The following is a 16,960-nucleotide window of genomic DNA, read 5'->3' on the forward strand; positions in this document are numbered from 1 at the left end:
AACATGACACCACCTGTTACGAGCATACATGTCTTCTCTGATGAATTTGCCAGGAAGTCTTAAGGCTGCGATGGGTTTCATGGTTTCAGGTGATTGGGCGTTAGTGGTTCTGGGCTATTGGGATCACTCAGGTTGTCAACTGTGAGGAGACGAGTCTTCATAATAGCCATAGCCTCGTCGAAAAATGTCTGCAGAGAGGCGTCGTCCAGCCTGCCTGATGAGAGTGACAGAGTAGAACGAAGAATATTCCTCACCGTTCTGATTTGTTTCTCCCTTACATCTCCCACATGACTTGAATGGGAAGCATTCATGCTGAAGTCACACTGCTTCTCAGCCAAAAACATGGTTAGACGATTAGCATCCACTTCCTTGAGAGCTCCATTTAATACATTTTTAGCTCGAACGAAATTAGTTCCTTGTTCACATATTTGACATACTGCTCCTCTTATGGCGATGAAACAATGAAGGCCATTAATAAAGGCGTCTGTTGACATGTCATCCAACATTTCGGTGTGGATGAAAAAGTGTGAAAAAAAGACCATATTGCTTTTGTATGTTGCATCTTTGCTTGGTGAGAGCAAAACAGCCCATTCCACAATGGGTGAATGATGGTGATGGTGATCTGATCTCATTAATGTTTAGGCTTTTACCTTGATGTGGAACCTTCTCATGATAATGAGCAATTATTGTCCTGGTAATGGGATGATCCTTTGGTATAATCACTGGATGTGTCAGTGAAGTAGGGAGAGATTCATTTTTCAGTCTTCCTCCCACCTTGAGAAGTCCTCAGAATTTCTCAGTTTTTTTGGAGTGGTAGACTCTGTGGTGGGGAATATACAATTTTTTCTCCTTCCTTCCCCTGATCGTGAACTTCCTCTGCATCACCATTTTCAATGACCTCATTCATAAACTTCACATAGTTTTCCTTGTACTTCATCTTTCAGCAGCTTTCTTTTAAGATGACTGAGTCAGACAATGGCTAGTTGCTTATTGTCAGGGAGATGAGCAGAGAGCATGGAAAGAAGTTCTAGGATTATAAGCAATCTCTGCTTCCATTAACATGAAGATGACAAAATCCTGGAAGTTAGGAAACTCCTGCTTGTCTTTCATAACTTGAGTGGTTTTTCAGTTCCACCATGATGCTGGCAAGTCAGGTAGCTTTTGAACCAGTTTCTGATTTTCTTCACAGTCATTCAAAATATCAAGACCTTTAACATGAGGCATGGCTTCCTGACATGAGTGTAGGAAATCAGAAAATGTCCTGAATTCCCCAACATCCTTTGGCTGGATCTTTGGCCAGTTTTTCCAGTTTTCTCTAAATGCTTTCTGTATAACAAAGGGCTGACCGTGACTTTGGTTCAAACAGTTCTATGCATCTTTATAGGCTTCATCATAATTTTTATAAAAGATGCCATTGAGTGTCTTTTGAGCTGGATCTCCTACATATTTTCTCAAATAATACAATTTGTCAGCTGAAGAATTGTTCTTTTTTTCTGAGTGATATGAATGAAGCCTTCCATTCGATGAACTGGATCGGGTCACCATTGAATAGAGATGGTTCTGGCATCAGGAGCCTGATCTGGGTTATTCTATCTTGGACTCCTTGAGTAGATAAATCACATCTGTCCATAGAGGTGATGCTGTCACTGTGACATTAACAGGCTTCTGGATGAGAGCTGAAGACACAGGCTGCTGTAGAGACACATGCTGTTGTTTCCCAGTGTTATAATCAGCAGAATAGACACTAGCTTCCTGCATTACTTCCTGGTTATAGGTTACAAATCTAGCTCGTGCAGCTCTTATAACCTTTTCTGCCTTTAGTTTTTCCAACTCACGTTTCTGAGCTTTGAGTTCTCTCCTCTGTTGTTCTTCTAGGAACTAAATCATTTCCTTTTGTCTTTCCTCCTCCAATAACACTGCCCTTTTAGCTGCTATGATTGAGCTCACAGAGTGTTGACTGGAATTGTTACTGGAGTTTCGACTTGAAGGTGAGGCTGTGGATTCATGGATGGAGCGAGCATAATCTCTGTTAAGACGCTCACAAAGATGTTGCTTTGCTACTCCACTATGAAAATCTCCATCAGTGCTGCTATCCTTTCATAAGGATAGCAGCATTCTCAGTGGATGGAGTGAGGTGATCTCTAAATTCCACATTAATGTTAGTTACATTGATCTTTTCCTTTCTCTAGTGTGTCTATAAGAGCTGCAATCTGGCTCTCAGGAATGTCTAACTTAAGCTGTTCTCTAGCCTTACATGCCTGGGTCTTCCATTGTTCATAAAGGTGAATGAGCCCTTTCTCCTTTTTGTGAGCCTCCTCTCTCTGAAATGCAAGCACTTTCTCTGTGGGATTCCATAGGTGACCTGAGCGGCAAAGCTCCTCGTCTTCGGTGTCCTTACAGGCATCCATTTTCTGGTCTGAGTCTGTACTGTCTAGAGGTATGTTTTCCGATTCTTCCATTTTGTGAGTGGGTGCCACAACCTTAGACCATCACATCTGCAGTCATCCTTGGACAGGAATGTGGTGGGACTGATTAATTGAAGCTTTTACTGTAGCATCTCCAGCTGAATGATGGTCTAACTCTACAACTGATGGTTTACAAAGTGTTTATTTATGAGCACATACACCATACTGTAGATCCACGATAACCGTGAACACACCGTAAGAGCTACGACAGGAAACAAAAATAAAAGTATTACCACCTTTTCGCATTCTGTTGATAGGTAGATAGATAGCCTTACAATATTCAGCAAAACTGAAATCATGTACCTCTGACTGAAAATAAATCAGTTTATATTCCAATCATGAAATATCACCTTTTTAACCCTTCTTAGTGTAATGACAACCTCTAATAGACTGCTATAAGTTGGCATATTTAACTTAAAATGAAATATTTACTTATTTTTATGTCACATATGCCACTCATATATTGCAGTTATTGCAAAACACAAATAATGCTGCATTTCTTTACACTAGCAAGCAAACTCTACAGATAACTGTCCTTTTAAGACCAACAAAATTGCCTTGTATTGCACCAATATAGCAGTCTTGCTAGCCTAAACATACCAACATAAACTCTGAAAAACTATTTTTAAAAAAGCACCAGAATAAGACAAATATTAAACACCACATCAAACAAAATGATGACAAACCTTGTGTCCTTACCAGCCAGGTGTTAAACAAACAAAATAGTCTGATACCCAAATGAAAAGAATTTGGGAAAAAAGTGTTATTTCTCAGTGTGGAATCACACTATTGTGCAGTTCTGGGTGGCTTGTTCAATTGGTGCTATATCATTACACAAAAAAAAGTTGTGAAACAGTTATAATCCATAGGAAAGGAATTCAAAGGAATTCAGTATTTTGGGAAATGTGCTTATTTGCTTTCTCTCTGAAAGTTCAGGAGAGGATTGATTAGTATCAATCCTCATATTTGTGAGCTAAATATAATCGCCAGCAGGTTAGCTTAGCTTAGCACAAAGACTGTAAACAGGGGGAAATAGCTAGCCATGGCACTATCCAGGTTAAAAAAGTCCACATACCAGCTCCTCTAAAGTTCATTTATTAAAATGTTATATTTAATTTTGCCTAATCTGTACAGTAACCAAAGTCACTACACTCAACAAGGAAAGGTCCGGACTAGCACATAACCCCACATAAAACAGTAATGTGTAGTTTTTACATATCTTTCTTGTTTGGATTAGACAAATAAGATACAAAATTTTAATTAATGAGCTTTAGAGTTGCTGGAGGGTAGATTTTGTTTCCTTTGGACAGAGCCAGGCTAGCTGCTTCCCCCTGTTTTCCGTCTTTGTGCTAAGCTAAGCTAACCAGCTGCTGGCAGTAGCTTCATATTTACTGTTCAAACATGAGAGAGGTATTGATACTTTCATCTAACTCTCGTAAAGAAAGCGAATAAGTGTATTTCCCCAAGTGTCAAATCCTTTGAAGCACTTCATAACATCTCTGACCTTCTGAAACCAGACAAATCTGGTTTTCCATAATACAGGGGATTTTATATTCATACAAAATAAGTAGTGTATAAAACTCAACTTAGATGTTCTGACACTGTAATTCAACCACAGCATTTACAACTTTGGTATAATTGAGTTGTCATAAACAGCATACATTTGTTTCATTTGCTTAGGTTGGTCTTAAATGACAGCTCAGCTTAAACTTAATAGAGTGGCAAGTCAAACTAACCCAACCAGGAATCAGAGCCAGGTCTTCCGTGCGCTGCTGTGATTACTCCACCACTTACCCGAGCACTACATGTCTGTCTCCACTCCTTACCCTGCTCCATGTACACACATATATACAAAACTCATACATCAAAGCTCTGTGCTCATTACCACAAGAAAGATAAACATAGACAGCCCTGCAGATGGTTAGCTCTCGGATAGAGGTTTCTCTGTATACGTATGTTTGCATGTGTGTTTGTGAAGAGATCTCCTGAAGCATGCTGGCAAAATTGAAGTGTCGGTACTTTCTGCTTTTTCCACCCTGGACCTCTTGAGTTGACCAGAGAGCTGGAGGTTCATGGTTTTTTAAAGAAGCCAAGGACTCCACAACAGATCTTATTCACACATGTAGGATAACATTTTGAGCAGAGCTGGCCAGCTTTATTAGTGGCAGTTTACAGGGATATCCATGACACTCTCACAGCTCTCTGGAAGCTTCTCCACATTACTCTAGGGCAACGGCAGGTTAATGGAAGCCAGGTGGAGCCTTCCTGCATTTCCTCTGACCAGTGCCGCTTGATTGACAGTGAGTTGTGGCGATGTGGAGCGTAGCTACCCAGAATCAGGGTCGTGATGGAAACATGGCAATTCACGAGCAACAGCTGCTTTTCTTGGCCACAACAGAGAGAGCATTTCCATTCACCTGAGACTACTCTTAATTGGAACGTGTGAATATGTGCACTGATGTATGTCTGGCTTTTCTCTTTGCTTATTAGTGGTTAACTGTGTCTAATGGTTAAACAGTATTGCAAGTCACCCAATTCTCCCAAATTTGGAGCTTGCTTTTTTAAACTGTATGCACTTAAAAAAAACAAGGATTCTAAATGGATTCATCCTGTAGGTGAATAGAAAGGTTGCTTTAGAGATGGTGACCTGTTCAGTTTTTTGCTTCAGCTATCACAGAAAAGACGCTAAACACAATACAATTATTTATTATTATTTACATAGATTATGTTGTCAGTAACTTATATTAGTTTTGTATGCCCTAAAATCTCAGACATCTGACTTTTATCAGGACTCTTTCTCCACTCATGATACGCAAGTTTCCTGATCAATAACATCCTGCGTAGTCACATTTGAATTTCATCATTGATGAAATCAGTCAGTTTACAAAGCAACACCACCATATATAGAGTAACTGTCTTTATACAAAGCAAAGATTACAAGGAGACCATATGAAATAGATGGTGTCCCAGAGCTAAAAAATATGTTTCATGTGTGAGAGCAGTTATGAGTAGGCCTTTTTTGAGAAATTCCTGAACATAAAAACATAAAGTAATCATTCATAAGTATGCTAAGATTCACTGATTTATTACTGTGCATCTATGAGACTGTTATGATCAATGATGACGGTGCCAAAGAGGTAATATTGAGGAGCTTAGGTACCACTTGTGAGGACATCTAAGATCTTTTAAAGGAAGGAGAAAGTCATTCCAGGAAATAACTCATCCACAGAGTCTGTCGGTTTTTCTTGTCACACATCATTTCTGGGATTCAAATCACTCCGAGTATGACGTTCTGCTTATACGACCCTAATTCAGGCGTCTAAATCTATGAACACAATGCGCAGTGTGCTCTTTCATCTCGGAGCCACGATTGTGATGTTAACTGCTTGGCAAAAGAACATGACACCCAGGGTGACACAGGGATTACTTGTTCTATATTTAGTGTTTATGTACATGAATATTGGCAGGACAACTCTGTACATGTGACACACACACACACAGCGATACAGTGATAATAACACAGATCTCCAGCACAGAACACATTTACAAGATGGGCTCTAGAGCAAACACTGGCTGAGATACATAAGGGAATGTCTGAACTACGACAACTTCCTCATAAAACTGGAATTTCCTCGTAACAGTTATTATTGTCATCAATAAAAACAGACAATCGTAAAGAGAGACAAAAAGTATAAAATAATTTAAATTCCTTCTAAAACATGTAGTGAATATGCAGCGAGACATCTACACAATGCGGGTAGCTACTGTATCTCCTCCGGTCGATGTGATTCGAAACTGAAAGGACAGACAAATATGACAGACAAAAGCAAATGTCATGCAGCAACAAATAAACATACAAGATGAAAGATGATCTCTGAAGTTCTGCCTCTCCAGTGGCAGCATGATGTCAAATCGACAAGCCTGGTAACAAAGCACCTCACGCTATGGGCTGCCCAGACGTGCCACAATGAAATGTAAACATAAATATACAGGTTGATATCTCTCTCTACAAACAGTTCAGTCACTGCCACAGGCCCATCAGCTGTGTGAGTAGTCAGTCTGTATACACTCCTTAGTAGAATATCACTTAGAGTTAAATAAACTTATTTAATATATATATTTATAATAGATTTATTCTTTGCAGAGTCATTTAGCAGTATTTCCTTGTTTTCACCAGTTTGCTCTGGTATTTCACTGAGTGACCACTGTGTCCCACCACATAAACGTCCAGCAGGTAGGTCTTGCCTGGCTCCAGACCTGTGATGGTCTCTGTAGTCACAGCTTTCTGCAGGTTCGGGCTGTGGAAGTACTTGCACAGGACCTTTTCTGACTTCCTGCGGGTCTCTGGCCCAGCACACTGGTTTTGTTCCCGGCGTCGCTGCTCCTCGCCGTAATTGTCAGCCACCTCTTTGCGGTAAATGCAGTATTTGTTGCGGTCCTGCGTGCCCAGCCAGGCCACAGTGGCGGAGGAGCATGTGCGCAGCTTGTCGAAGGCCTTGATGCGCGTATCCTCCGGAAGTGAAGGGAAGGGCTGCTTGCTGCTGGGTCGTGTGGTGGCTAGCATCTTCAAAGTGGAGGCCCCTTTCCTGCTGCCACGCAAACGGATCAGGTACTTGGCTTTTGGCTTTCCCCGCAGCTGGAATTGTCGCACCCCCTCCACGTTCTGGGAGAGCAGCAACTTGCCATCACGCCTCACCTGCACCTGCACGGCGTCCAGACATGTGTGGACAAACAACGTGACCCTCTGGTGTGAAGACACAGGAGCGAAGCGCAGAAACTTGCTGCCCTTTCTCTTGATGAAAACATCTGATACTTTGCCATCCTTCAGCTCCACTGTCTTCTGACGAGCTTCCTCTTTAGTGCGGGCAAAAGTTCCCACGTATGCTGTGCTGGTGTTGGTGGCAGAATTCACAGCAAAGACATCAAAGTAGTACTGTGTGTCTGGTTTCAGGTCTGACACAGTGAAAATGTTTTTATTGCCAATACACACTTTCTGAATGTCTGATGTTTTGGGTTTGGCTGCATACGCCCGCGAGATCTTATTACTTGTTAGGCCTCGGTCCTTCCCAAAACCACTGTCAGAGGGAACAAAGCCGAAGTGCGCAAAGTCAAAGGGGCTAAAATCTCTGCCGGGCTTCGGAGCCAACATGAAGGCATCATCAGTGCTGATCTTAGCTTCAGCAGCACACATGCTCTTGAAATTGTGCTCCTTATTGATCACTACACAATACTGAACAGGCTGGCCCATGAGAGAGCCCGTTGGTGTAGGCTTCCAGGCCAGGGTAACAGTGGTGCGGCCCAGTGCCGTCACATCCACACGAGGGTCATAGGGCAGCTCCGGGTATGGCTGGTCAGACTCTGGAGTTGTGGTGGCATACACCTTGAAGTTGCTGTCTTTCTCTGTGGACAGCAGTTCCAGCTGGTAGAGGCCAGATGGCGTGCTGGTGGCCACATAGGACTCCACATCGTTGCCCTTGTAGGTGAAGAGCTCCGTTCCCTCGTCTACTGTCACCTGCTGTTTCTGTTGGTCCAGAGGTTCAGGCTCTCCTGGAAAACAAAAACAAACAGGCACAACGTGAGCTCTTTGCTTGACACCGCATCCAATTTGACACTACAAAATTTGAACATGCTAACAGATCTTTAGGCGTGCCCTTTACAATGTTTTTTTTTCTATTTAATTTTTCGCTTTGATGAAAAATCATTACCAAATGTACTAAAAATATTTAATGTGTTGATGCTGTGAGGTCACGATGAAGCTCTGCAAGCCTCACGGATGATTAGCCCCTGACATGGCAGCCATGTTTTCAATCCAAACATCCCCAAACATCACAGGCCAGCATTCACTTGGCCTTTCCGAGGAAGCTGCGCTACAAAGAGGCGCCTTGTAGCTTCTACGTGAGAGAGACAGTCCTAGCTCTTACTCCGGCTTGAGCAAGAAACCATAATATTATGTTTGTCAACCAGAGAGTGTGCCCTGTGGTGTACTAAAAATTAATGCTCAAAGATCTACTCCCACTAGAGACATTTAGCAAAAAGAGTTGCAAAGACAGGAAGAAGTTCACTGGCTGAGCTATTGCTGCACCATGTCTTGTGAAGTCAGACTTATACCAATGGCACTGCATGTGTTGGGTCCAAATGTGTCATTATTCTTCTACTTAGAGATGAATTCTTTTCTCTTGATGCAAGGTAACTGTCTTCAACAGGGAAACTACCCAATAAATCATTTTGTAATATTTGATCTGACAAGAGCAAAGACACACAAGCAGGTGCTCATGTATTGACATTCAAATATATGCTCACATCACACATCTATGCTCTAAAACCGCCGCTTTAGTCATCTGGCAAGATCTCCTGTGCTGAAAAGACGCCCTCCAGATGGAGAAAGTTTTAATGTGAAGCAGAGAGGCCATTAAAAAAAGAAAGAAAGAAAGAAAGAAAGACAGAAAGAAAGAAAGAAAGAAAGAAAGAAAGAAAGAAAGAAAGGAGAATAGGAAGGAAGACAGACAGACAGAGCAGCAGGATTTACTTTAAGAAGACCAAGACAGCTTAAGTAAAGGGATGTAATGCTTTGATTCAGTAGGTTGACTAGAGTAGAGCCCTTCTCTAAAATTATAGACGTCAGCTTGGCCGAGACAGACATCATAAGTGGTCAGACTAGACACTACGACTGACTTAATTAAAACCCACCAAAACACAAAGCCTAACATCACTGCGTAGGTTAATTGTGTATGGGGGATAGTGATATTTCCACATAACGTGTCATTAACCTCTTCCACTGCTGCCTTATGTCAATTATACCTGATCCCTCTCCACTGGCCTCTTCTGGCAGCTCCTGCAGAGTGAGTTTCCACTCCAGAGGAGCATCACAAGGTGTCACAGTCACAGACAGGGGTGTGTTGTCTTCTTCCACCACAAAGTAGTACCTGTGGAAATAATAGGTTAAAAGGGACTGATATGAGCACCAGTATTCATGGTTCATCATAGTTTGACGTTATCCTAAATCAAGTGTGGTGTAAATGCATGAGCAGACTATTTGAGACTGTTATGCTCAAGCACACAGTGATATTATTGTTCCACTGACCTTGGTCTCTCTCTCTGTGAGCTGACAGACACTCAGTTACAAGAACACGACTTTCTCATCTATTATTTAGTTTTTGCATCAACATCATAGATCATGTTACAGAGCAACGCCTAATGTTTCCTATCTATTTACAGTAAGTGGCCATCAACAAGTTTAATGTTTTCCTCAGTGATTGGTATGGATCAGTCAGCAGCAGAAGGTGGAATTGCAACAAACTCACAACACATTACACACGTAGACTTTCTAAGATTATGTAATTCATTCATTTGTTTGTCTGCAGAACTCTTACCTTTTGGGTGTGTCCCTGAAAAGGTAGCCACTAATCTCAGCACCATCCGGTACGACTGAGGAGTCATGGAACATCGACTTGTCTCTGATCTGCATCTGGAAGAGCCCTTCGTCTCTTGTGGGCAGCTTCTGGGCCAAAGCTCCTAGTCCCAACAGCACCAGCAGCACCACGCTCCAACCTTTACACTGCCTCATTCTGAAACATACAGAGAAATGACTCCGTTTTATATGCAGGGTTATATAATTCCTGGGAACAGACTTGTTCACTAGTTACAGATTTAGTTACTGAGATAGTATTTATCTGTCATCATAGAGGTATGTCTTGAAGTTTAAATGAATAGTTTGGGATTTTTGGAAATATGCTTAATTGCTTTCTTTCTGAGTTAAATGAGAAGATCAATACATTTGTCTATTAAATATGAAGCTGCAGCCAGGAGACCATTAGCTTAGCTTAGCATAAAGACTGGGAACATGAGGAAACAGATAACCTGGCTCTGTCCAAAGGTTTTAAAAAATCTACTAACCAGCTCTAAAACTCACTAATTAACACAAAATGTACAAAAAACCAAAGTATGAAAATGACAAGATTAAACAAATAAGGTATAATATGTCAATTATTGAGCTTCAAGCTACTGCTATGCAGATTTTTTTAACCTTTGGATAAAGCTTGGCTATGTTTCATAATGCTTCCACTCTTTTTATGCAAAACTAATCTATAACTAGCATACGGACAACGACTCATCTCACTCGCTGCGAGAAAGTGATTAAGCATTCCTCCCAAAACACACACAACTTTTCCTTTCCTTTAGACGTCGGTTTGGTGCAGGGTTTTTTTTAACCTTAATTTCGAAAGGAGCCAAGCTAGCTGTCTCCCCTAGTTTCTGGTCTTTATGCTAAAATAAGCTAAGCTAATCAATTGCTGGCTGTAGCTAGCCTCATATTTAATGGACATGACTGCTTTAATGTACATCAGCAATGAATATTAATGGGTTATATACATTACTATGTATCCAAAATGTCTATTTTTGCCATGAAAGTTCTGGATGGCTCTTTACTTTCATTCTGGCACTGGCTAAAAATACAGAACTCTTCCTAATGAGTTATATTTGGCATTGCCTAGTTTTGGCAACAGACATAACAGTGTTTTTAGCAGACTTCTGCTTAACTCATTTTCAGCTACATTTTATTTCATGCTAAAATGTGTTTTCTTGCCTTCTTTTCCTTTTAGTTTTTAGCCTTAATTAACATTTAAAATTAAACCTAGCTGGCAACAGACACCATCTGTGGGTAAATCAATGAATGAGAAACAAAAAAGTAAAGGGGGAATGAATGAGTACTCCAGGCCACAACGAGAAAAGAGGGATTAGATTTAAACACAGATGTGTGAAGGAAAAGACATTGCTCTCAGCTCCAGGGAACCACACTATTTCATAAACCACTTAATATAAAGATCCCCAAATACATGTTGTTTAAGTTTTATTGATGCTAATATAAAAATGTTTGGTGGTGCAGTCCACAGACGGAGCTGAGGCTCAGGACGAGGTGCAGCTAAGAGCCTCTCACGTATCCCCTGTCTATTGATTTTGCCCCATTGATTGCAGCTGATGGGAACGCCAAATCCCCGGTGATTTAATCAGTGTAATGATGGCAGATTAGCCAGATACTTTACTGCCATTTACTGCAAGTGAGATGGTGTCCTTTTAATGACCCTCTCCCTCTCCCTTTCTCTGCTCACCCTCCGTTGTCTGTCTTTTTCCCTTGATCACGTTTTTTTTCATCAACAAGTAATCTCTTTCTCTTTTCACACTTGTTCATCCTTTCCTCCTTCTTTTCACTTCTCCTCCGTTATTGCCATCCTAAACGGAGACAGATAAGTAAAACCACAGTGGCCGGGCCAGGACGAACCATCACTACACTACAAACATGGCTTCATTTTGGCATTATCGCCCTTAAAAGGCACAGGCAGGGAAAAAGCCCTTGACAGCTCCTGTCAGTGTCTCCGTCTCTGCCGTTGTCTGACCCCAGCCTCCCGTCGTACCGCCAGACTTCAGAGAGCAAAAGGAAAGCCGCCTAAGTGGTACTTTGAGGTTTGACTCACACAGAGAGTGGAGATCCTTATCGCCTCGGCTTGTCTCATTCCACTTCAGAAGCGTGTCAGTTGGAACAAAGACATGTCTATTAATACTCAAGACAGCGCTGAGGTGGTATGTACAGAGCTGTTCAGAGCTGTCTTTCATTCCAACATCCCAAAACACCACACGGACACAGCGAGGGCCCCGTCCCTGGCCGCTCTGTCCCCCACACTGATGTCATTACACATAATGTCTGCTATCACTCATACAGTAAGAGTTTTATCACCACTGTCATTAGCACATTTGATGTGTGCCTTCAGTGTGCCCCTCACATGTGACACCAATGATTTAAACCCTATGACTGAACTTAACAGCATTTTCTCCCACATGCACAGAACCCGCTCAGTCTGTATTCACAATATACTGCCGAGAGATGACATCTGAATATTAGAGCAGTGTCGGGTCACTGCGGATGCATAGACCAGCGCAGAGTCAACATGGTCACACAGGCTGCGCTGGATCTGCTTTTAAATGTGAGCCACTGCCAATCTCATGCCACAGGGCTCCCTTACCAAAATAACACATCAAAAAGCTGCATCTGGAACAAATAAAGCCTAATGTTTAATTAGAACGAGGGAGAATGTATGATCGCAATTTGAGGAAGGATAATTTAAAGGCACGGTCACCCGCAATCGTGTCAACTTTGTTTTTCTTGTTGCATTTTTATCTGTTTATTTATACATTTATAGTTTTTTGTTTCACTTATAGTGGGATTTGCACACCATCTTGGGTGGAAAATATCTTGTATATTCTAATTGGCAAGCTGTGGAGTAGTAAAGAGCTGTGAAATGGGATTAAAGGACAAATGCAGTGCCATTTCAAAACGAGGAAATGGTGATGATCTTCTTTCCCATGGCTGTATATCTACATTATCAATGTGTGACAGAAAGAACAAGAAAAAGACCCTGCACCCTTTCCGTCTTTCCATCCCTGTGCGATCTGAGGAATGCCACCCCTTCATTTGAATTTCTACTATAACAGCTTTGACCCCGCTCTAATTTAGGGTCATTACAAGCAAAATGGGAAATCGTGTGCAAAGCCAAAACAAAATGTTCACACTGCATCTCCCAGATGGACTCAATTTTTTTTTTCAGTGACATCAATCAACTGCAAAAATTAAACTCAATTCACAATCCACTGATGATTAAAGCAAAAAAATATCAATTACATGCAACAATTTCCATCCATGCACCTGATCAACTCTTCTGTGTGTGAGTGTATTTCCAGCGGGAACACACCAATTATAAGCACACTACTTCCATGTATGGAGGCGTTTCTGAACACAAAGCAGAGCACATGCATGAAAAGCCCCCGTCATGTATGTGTGTGTGTGTGTGTGTGCGAGCATATATCCTCGATCATGTGCACGAGCACCAAACTGCCCCTGACCTCCCCTCTCTCTCTCTCCCCTCACTTTGTTTAACCGGTCTCCCTCCTTCCCTCCAGCTCCTTGTCAAGACGGATAAGCCTCCTGCCTCCTGCCACATGGAGCTCATTAACAGAACGGGAGGGAATAAAAGACAGTTTAATTTCAACACAAATAAAGAGACATTTCGGATTCCACCCAACAAGACGCCTGGCAGGGCTCGCAGGACCTGAAGCCTATGTGTTTTCTTTAAGGAAGTCTGAAGGCAGATTTATGGTGGGTCCTCAATAGCGAGCTCCATCACTGCTGTCACTTCAGGGCCAATGTGGGGATTGGAGTGAGTGGAGTGCATGAGTGGGCTTAGAGGAGAGCCAAGGATGGAACCACACAGGACCTGGACCTGTTCTATAGGAAGGCCAAACCAAAGCAGGTCTGGTGCTCTTGGACAGCTAAAACAGCTCATTAATGAATTGGTAGAGACTGTGGTAAGGGCTCTGATCCAAGACTGGAGATTTTTATCTACTGTGTATGTGTGTGTGTGTCCATATATTAATGTGTGTGCGTGTCTGTGTGTGGGTGTGTGCGTGCGTGTGTCCAAACCATCACATTCCTCCGCTCCACTCTGTGTATAAGTCTAAATCATCACTCAGAAGCTGTCTCCTCGCCATCCACAACATCACTCACAGTTTGAGTTTCTGAAATGAACTATCCGCATCATCAGAACCACGAAAGCTGGCACAATAGCATGATGGAAAGGAGAGCCCAGTTTCCTTTCCTTCTCACCCCATTCCCCTCCCCTCCTGCTTCTTTATAGTCCCATCTCTGAAGCTTGCATTTAACACTGCATCCTGGAATGTCTCTATGAGGAGGGTCAGGTCGCAAAAAAAAACGAACCATTCACATAGAATTTAAAGGGGGGGGTGACTGATGTGCTGGTATTGTGACTGCAAGGGTGATTATAGATTACAAGAGAAAATGCCCCATGGGAAAGTCATCCACCCACTGCCCATCATCCAGGGCACAGGCCCGCGTCGTGGGAAATGAGTCAATCATGATCCGTTATGTTGTGTTTGAGCAGAGAGGGGAGCACTGAAAGCCTGTTCAGCAGCCAGTGCTTGTGTCCATCTGAGGGAGCATAATGAGGGGCTTTGCGAAATGAATGCACCCGGGGAGACTGGGAGTGGGTGTGGATATGATGAATAATTTAACAAGGAAATAAAAACTTGTATGCTTAATCTTCCACCGGTGACTCTAGGATATGTGACATCCAGCGCGGACAAAAGGCAGCGCGGAGGAGACTGTATATACACCGACCGCAGCCTGCTGTCACTTCTCTGGACGCAAATGGCTACAGCAACACTGGCGGAATTCTTTCAGCCAGGAGTTTTCATATGCAAATCACGGTTTAGTTACGGTATGCGACGCAGACCTTCCCATTTTAAGACTTTTTTTTTTTTTTTGTTCATGATTCATTCTCCTGAGAAAGTAGAAGGGAGGCAGTGTGGCGTCACCCCGCTACTAAATACAGTTATTCAAATCCCCGCTCCGAGTATGTCTCTCATTAAGCACCGACTGAGAGGAAAAAAACACGACTCTCACATGGACCGGATGAGGAGAAAACAACTCCCAACACGAGCTAAACTGTGATTAATCTGGCTTGATTCATTTGAATTAAAACAAATGAAGTGAGGGCGAGTCAATTATATCCTAATTGTCACTCATATGAAAAACTAGATCTCCCAATTAGTGCTCCACTCCTGCACTTCGGGGCTCTTACAGGTGCGTAAAAGCACCCATGGGTGACAGGGTGAAACCAACATGAACCCAAAAATCGCACTCAAGTCGAGAAACTGTGCAGCGTTTTTACACTTTGCAGCTAAAATTGCGCATGAATACCACACATAGCGCGCGGGCCATTAGAAATACTGCGCGTATTGATAAGTCGCCTTTATTGGGTGCTGTGTCACCCCTGGGAGCATGGGAACCCTTTAGCTGCACAAAAGCAAGAGGATTTTCTAAAGTTCATCCGTTTAACGGTGCTCATCTGTGCCGTCCCGTGGGCTGTGATATACAACCCGAACCAAAACAACCCACAATTAAAAGAGCATGCGAGTTCGGGCTTGATTGAAATGTGTTTGAAACTTTTAACTTCCCGGAGTTGTAAACCGCAAAACCTCTTCCTCTCTTTCTCCGTCTGGCAGGCGTTTCAAAGGCACTTAACTCGGGGAGTCCGACTCTGAATTTATATGGAGCTTTTATGCGCACCAAACAGCTTCAGAAAAGTTCAAGAAAGGGAAGGAAGTTTTTTCTTTGAGTCAGCCAACAGATCTAACAATTTAAGAGGCTCCGGGTCACACGCACCGCTACATGACAGAGGAAAGATCATGCGAGAAAAATACATTACAAGAAATAATCTTACCTTTTGGAAAATGAAACGACGAAGTTATCTGAAGGATGGCGCTTCTTGTTCTCAAAACCACTCTGATATCACCAAGATTTTTTTTTTTTTTTTTTTAAAGTGCCTTACAACTAAAGGAGATGCGATTTAAAGGAAAAAATCAAAATACAAGTCTTCCTCTGCAGTGTCCAGTAGTTCCCTCAGTTTTCACGCCTGTTGTTGTTGCCTATCAATCGGATTAGGCGACTGCTCTGGTGCGTGTTTGCAGTTTTCTTGCGGATTTAACTGGTCTCTAGTGGGCAGGAGTGTGTGTGAGTGTGTGTGAGTGGGTATCCCGAGTGCTGGCAGTGCGTCCCTCCCCTGCCGCGCTGCTGCTATTGAAACCTCCACTGGATTGGAGGCAAACTGGTGCGAACTTCTTCTTCTTCTTCCTTGCGCTCCCTGTAGGAAGACACTGAACCAGCCCACAAGAAAAAAAAAAAAAAAAAAAAAACAGGGACCAAGACTGGCCCTCAAACTCTAACCATAGACTGTAGGGGGAAAGTCTGGCAGACACATCACCTGAATTTAAACTCCAACATCAAATGCAGTTAGGAGTTAGAGAAGACTATAGGGCGAGTGTTGCTGCAAAGAAAGCGTTCAGATGTCACCAGAGCATAAATCTAACGTCTAGCTTTCTTGGGAGCGGGGTTCCCCCTCATACTTTTTTATTTCCTTGCTGTTTACTGTGATGCTCCCTGGAAATTATTACTTTGGGCAGTAGCGCCTTGTCGGAGTCACGCAACCCTCGGGGATTATAGTGTGCAGGCAAGTTTTATCATGGGCCCTGACAGCTGGGTGTGCAAAACATGATCATAATATGCAGAGTGACTTTGATGATGACAAGAAATTCGCAGAAATCTTTCAATGTGGCGCAGGCAACACAAAGTTGCTGATCAACTGTGGAAATCCCCTGTGAGACCTGAGTGCTGTTGTGTTGAAGCTCAGGGAAGCAAATATTTATCCAAGATAAGAGACATTGATTGAACTCTGTCTCGGGACTGAATTGCCCCAAATTTATGGCTTGATGGGGGGTCCATGTCTAATCTAGATTTAAAGGATGCTGCCGTTTCCTGCTGTGTCCTCCCTAGGAGGACCGTCTTTCATGTCATGTTGTGGCAGATTTTCACATATGAACGGTTGCGGGTTGCCTTCAGGATCACACATGACATCTTCATCTAGGCTGCAAGA

The 16,960-nt window shown here is 42.6% G+C and overlaps 1 protein-coding gene across 3 annotated transcripts; it reads right to left on the minus strand.

Annotated features, from left to right (window-relative positions):
* Positions 1-5,877: 5,877 nt before the first annotated feature.
* Positions 5,878-16,167, minus strand: ndnf (neuron-derived neurotrophic factor). Of its 3 annotated transcripts, none has more exons than XM_042417765.1 (4): positions 15,752-16,167; positions 9,836-10,030; positions 9,264-9,388; positions 5,878-8,012 (listed from the first exon to the last, which is right to left on the minus strand). In XM_042417765.1, exons 2-4 carry the CDS (start codon positions 10,027-10,029, stop codon positions 6,616-6,618), a joined length of 1,716 nt encoding a protein of 571 aa, XP_042273699.1. In that variant the 5' UTR covers position 10,030; positions 15,752-16,167; the 3' UTR covers positions 5,878-6,615. The 3 variants fall into 3 exon arrangements, with proteins under 3 accessions (XP_042273699.1, XP_042273698.1, XP_042273700.1); XM_042417764.1 differs by lacking the exon at positions 15,752-16,167 and adding an exon at positions 11,570-12,294; XM_042417766.1 differs by lacking the exon at positions 15,752-16,167 and adding an exon at positions 10,609-10,630.
* Positions 16,168-16,960: the final 793 nt, after the last annotated feature.

This window comes from Thunnus maccoyii, chromosome 7 (genome assembly GCF_910596095.1).
Source record: "Thunnus maccoyii chromosome 7, fThuMac1.1, whole genome shotgun sequence".
NCBI classification, from domain to species: Eukaryota; Metazoa; Chordata; class Actinopteri; order Scombriformes; family Scombridae; genus Thunnus; species Thunnus maccoyii.

Coding starts and splice junctions, on each gene's coding strand:
- ndnf (XM_042417764.1), bottom strand. CDS start 11,649: ATGAACAAGTGTGAAAAGAGAAAGAGATTACTTGTTGATGAAAAAAAA. Junction 9,389..9,835: donor TTCAGGGACACACCCAAAAG/GTAAGAGTTCTG, acceptor TTATTTCCACAG/GTACTACTTTGTGGTGGAAG. Junction 8,013..9,263: donor GGCCAGTGGAGAGGGATCAG/GTATAATTGACA, acceptor TTTGTTTTCCAG/GAGAGCCTGAACCTCTGGAC.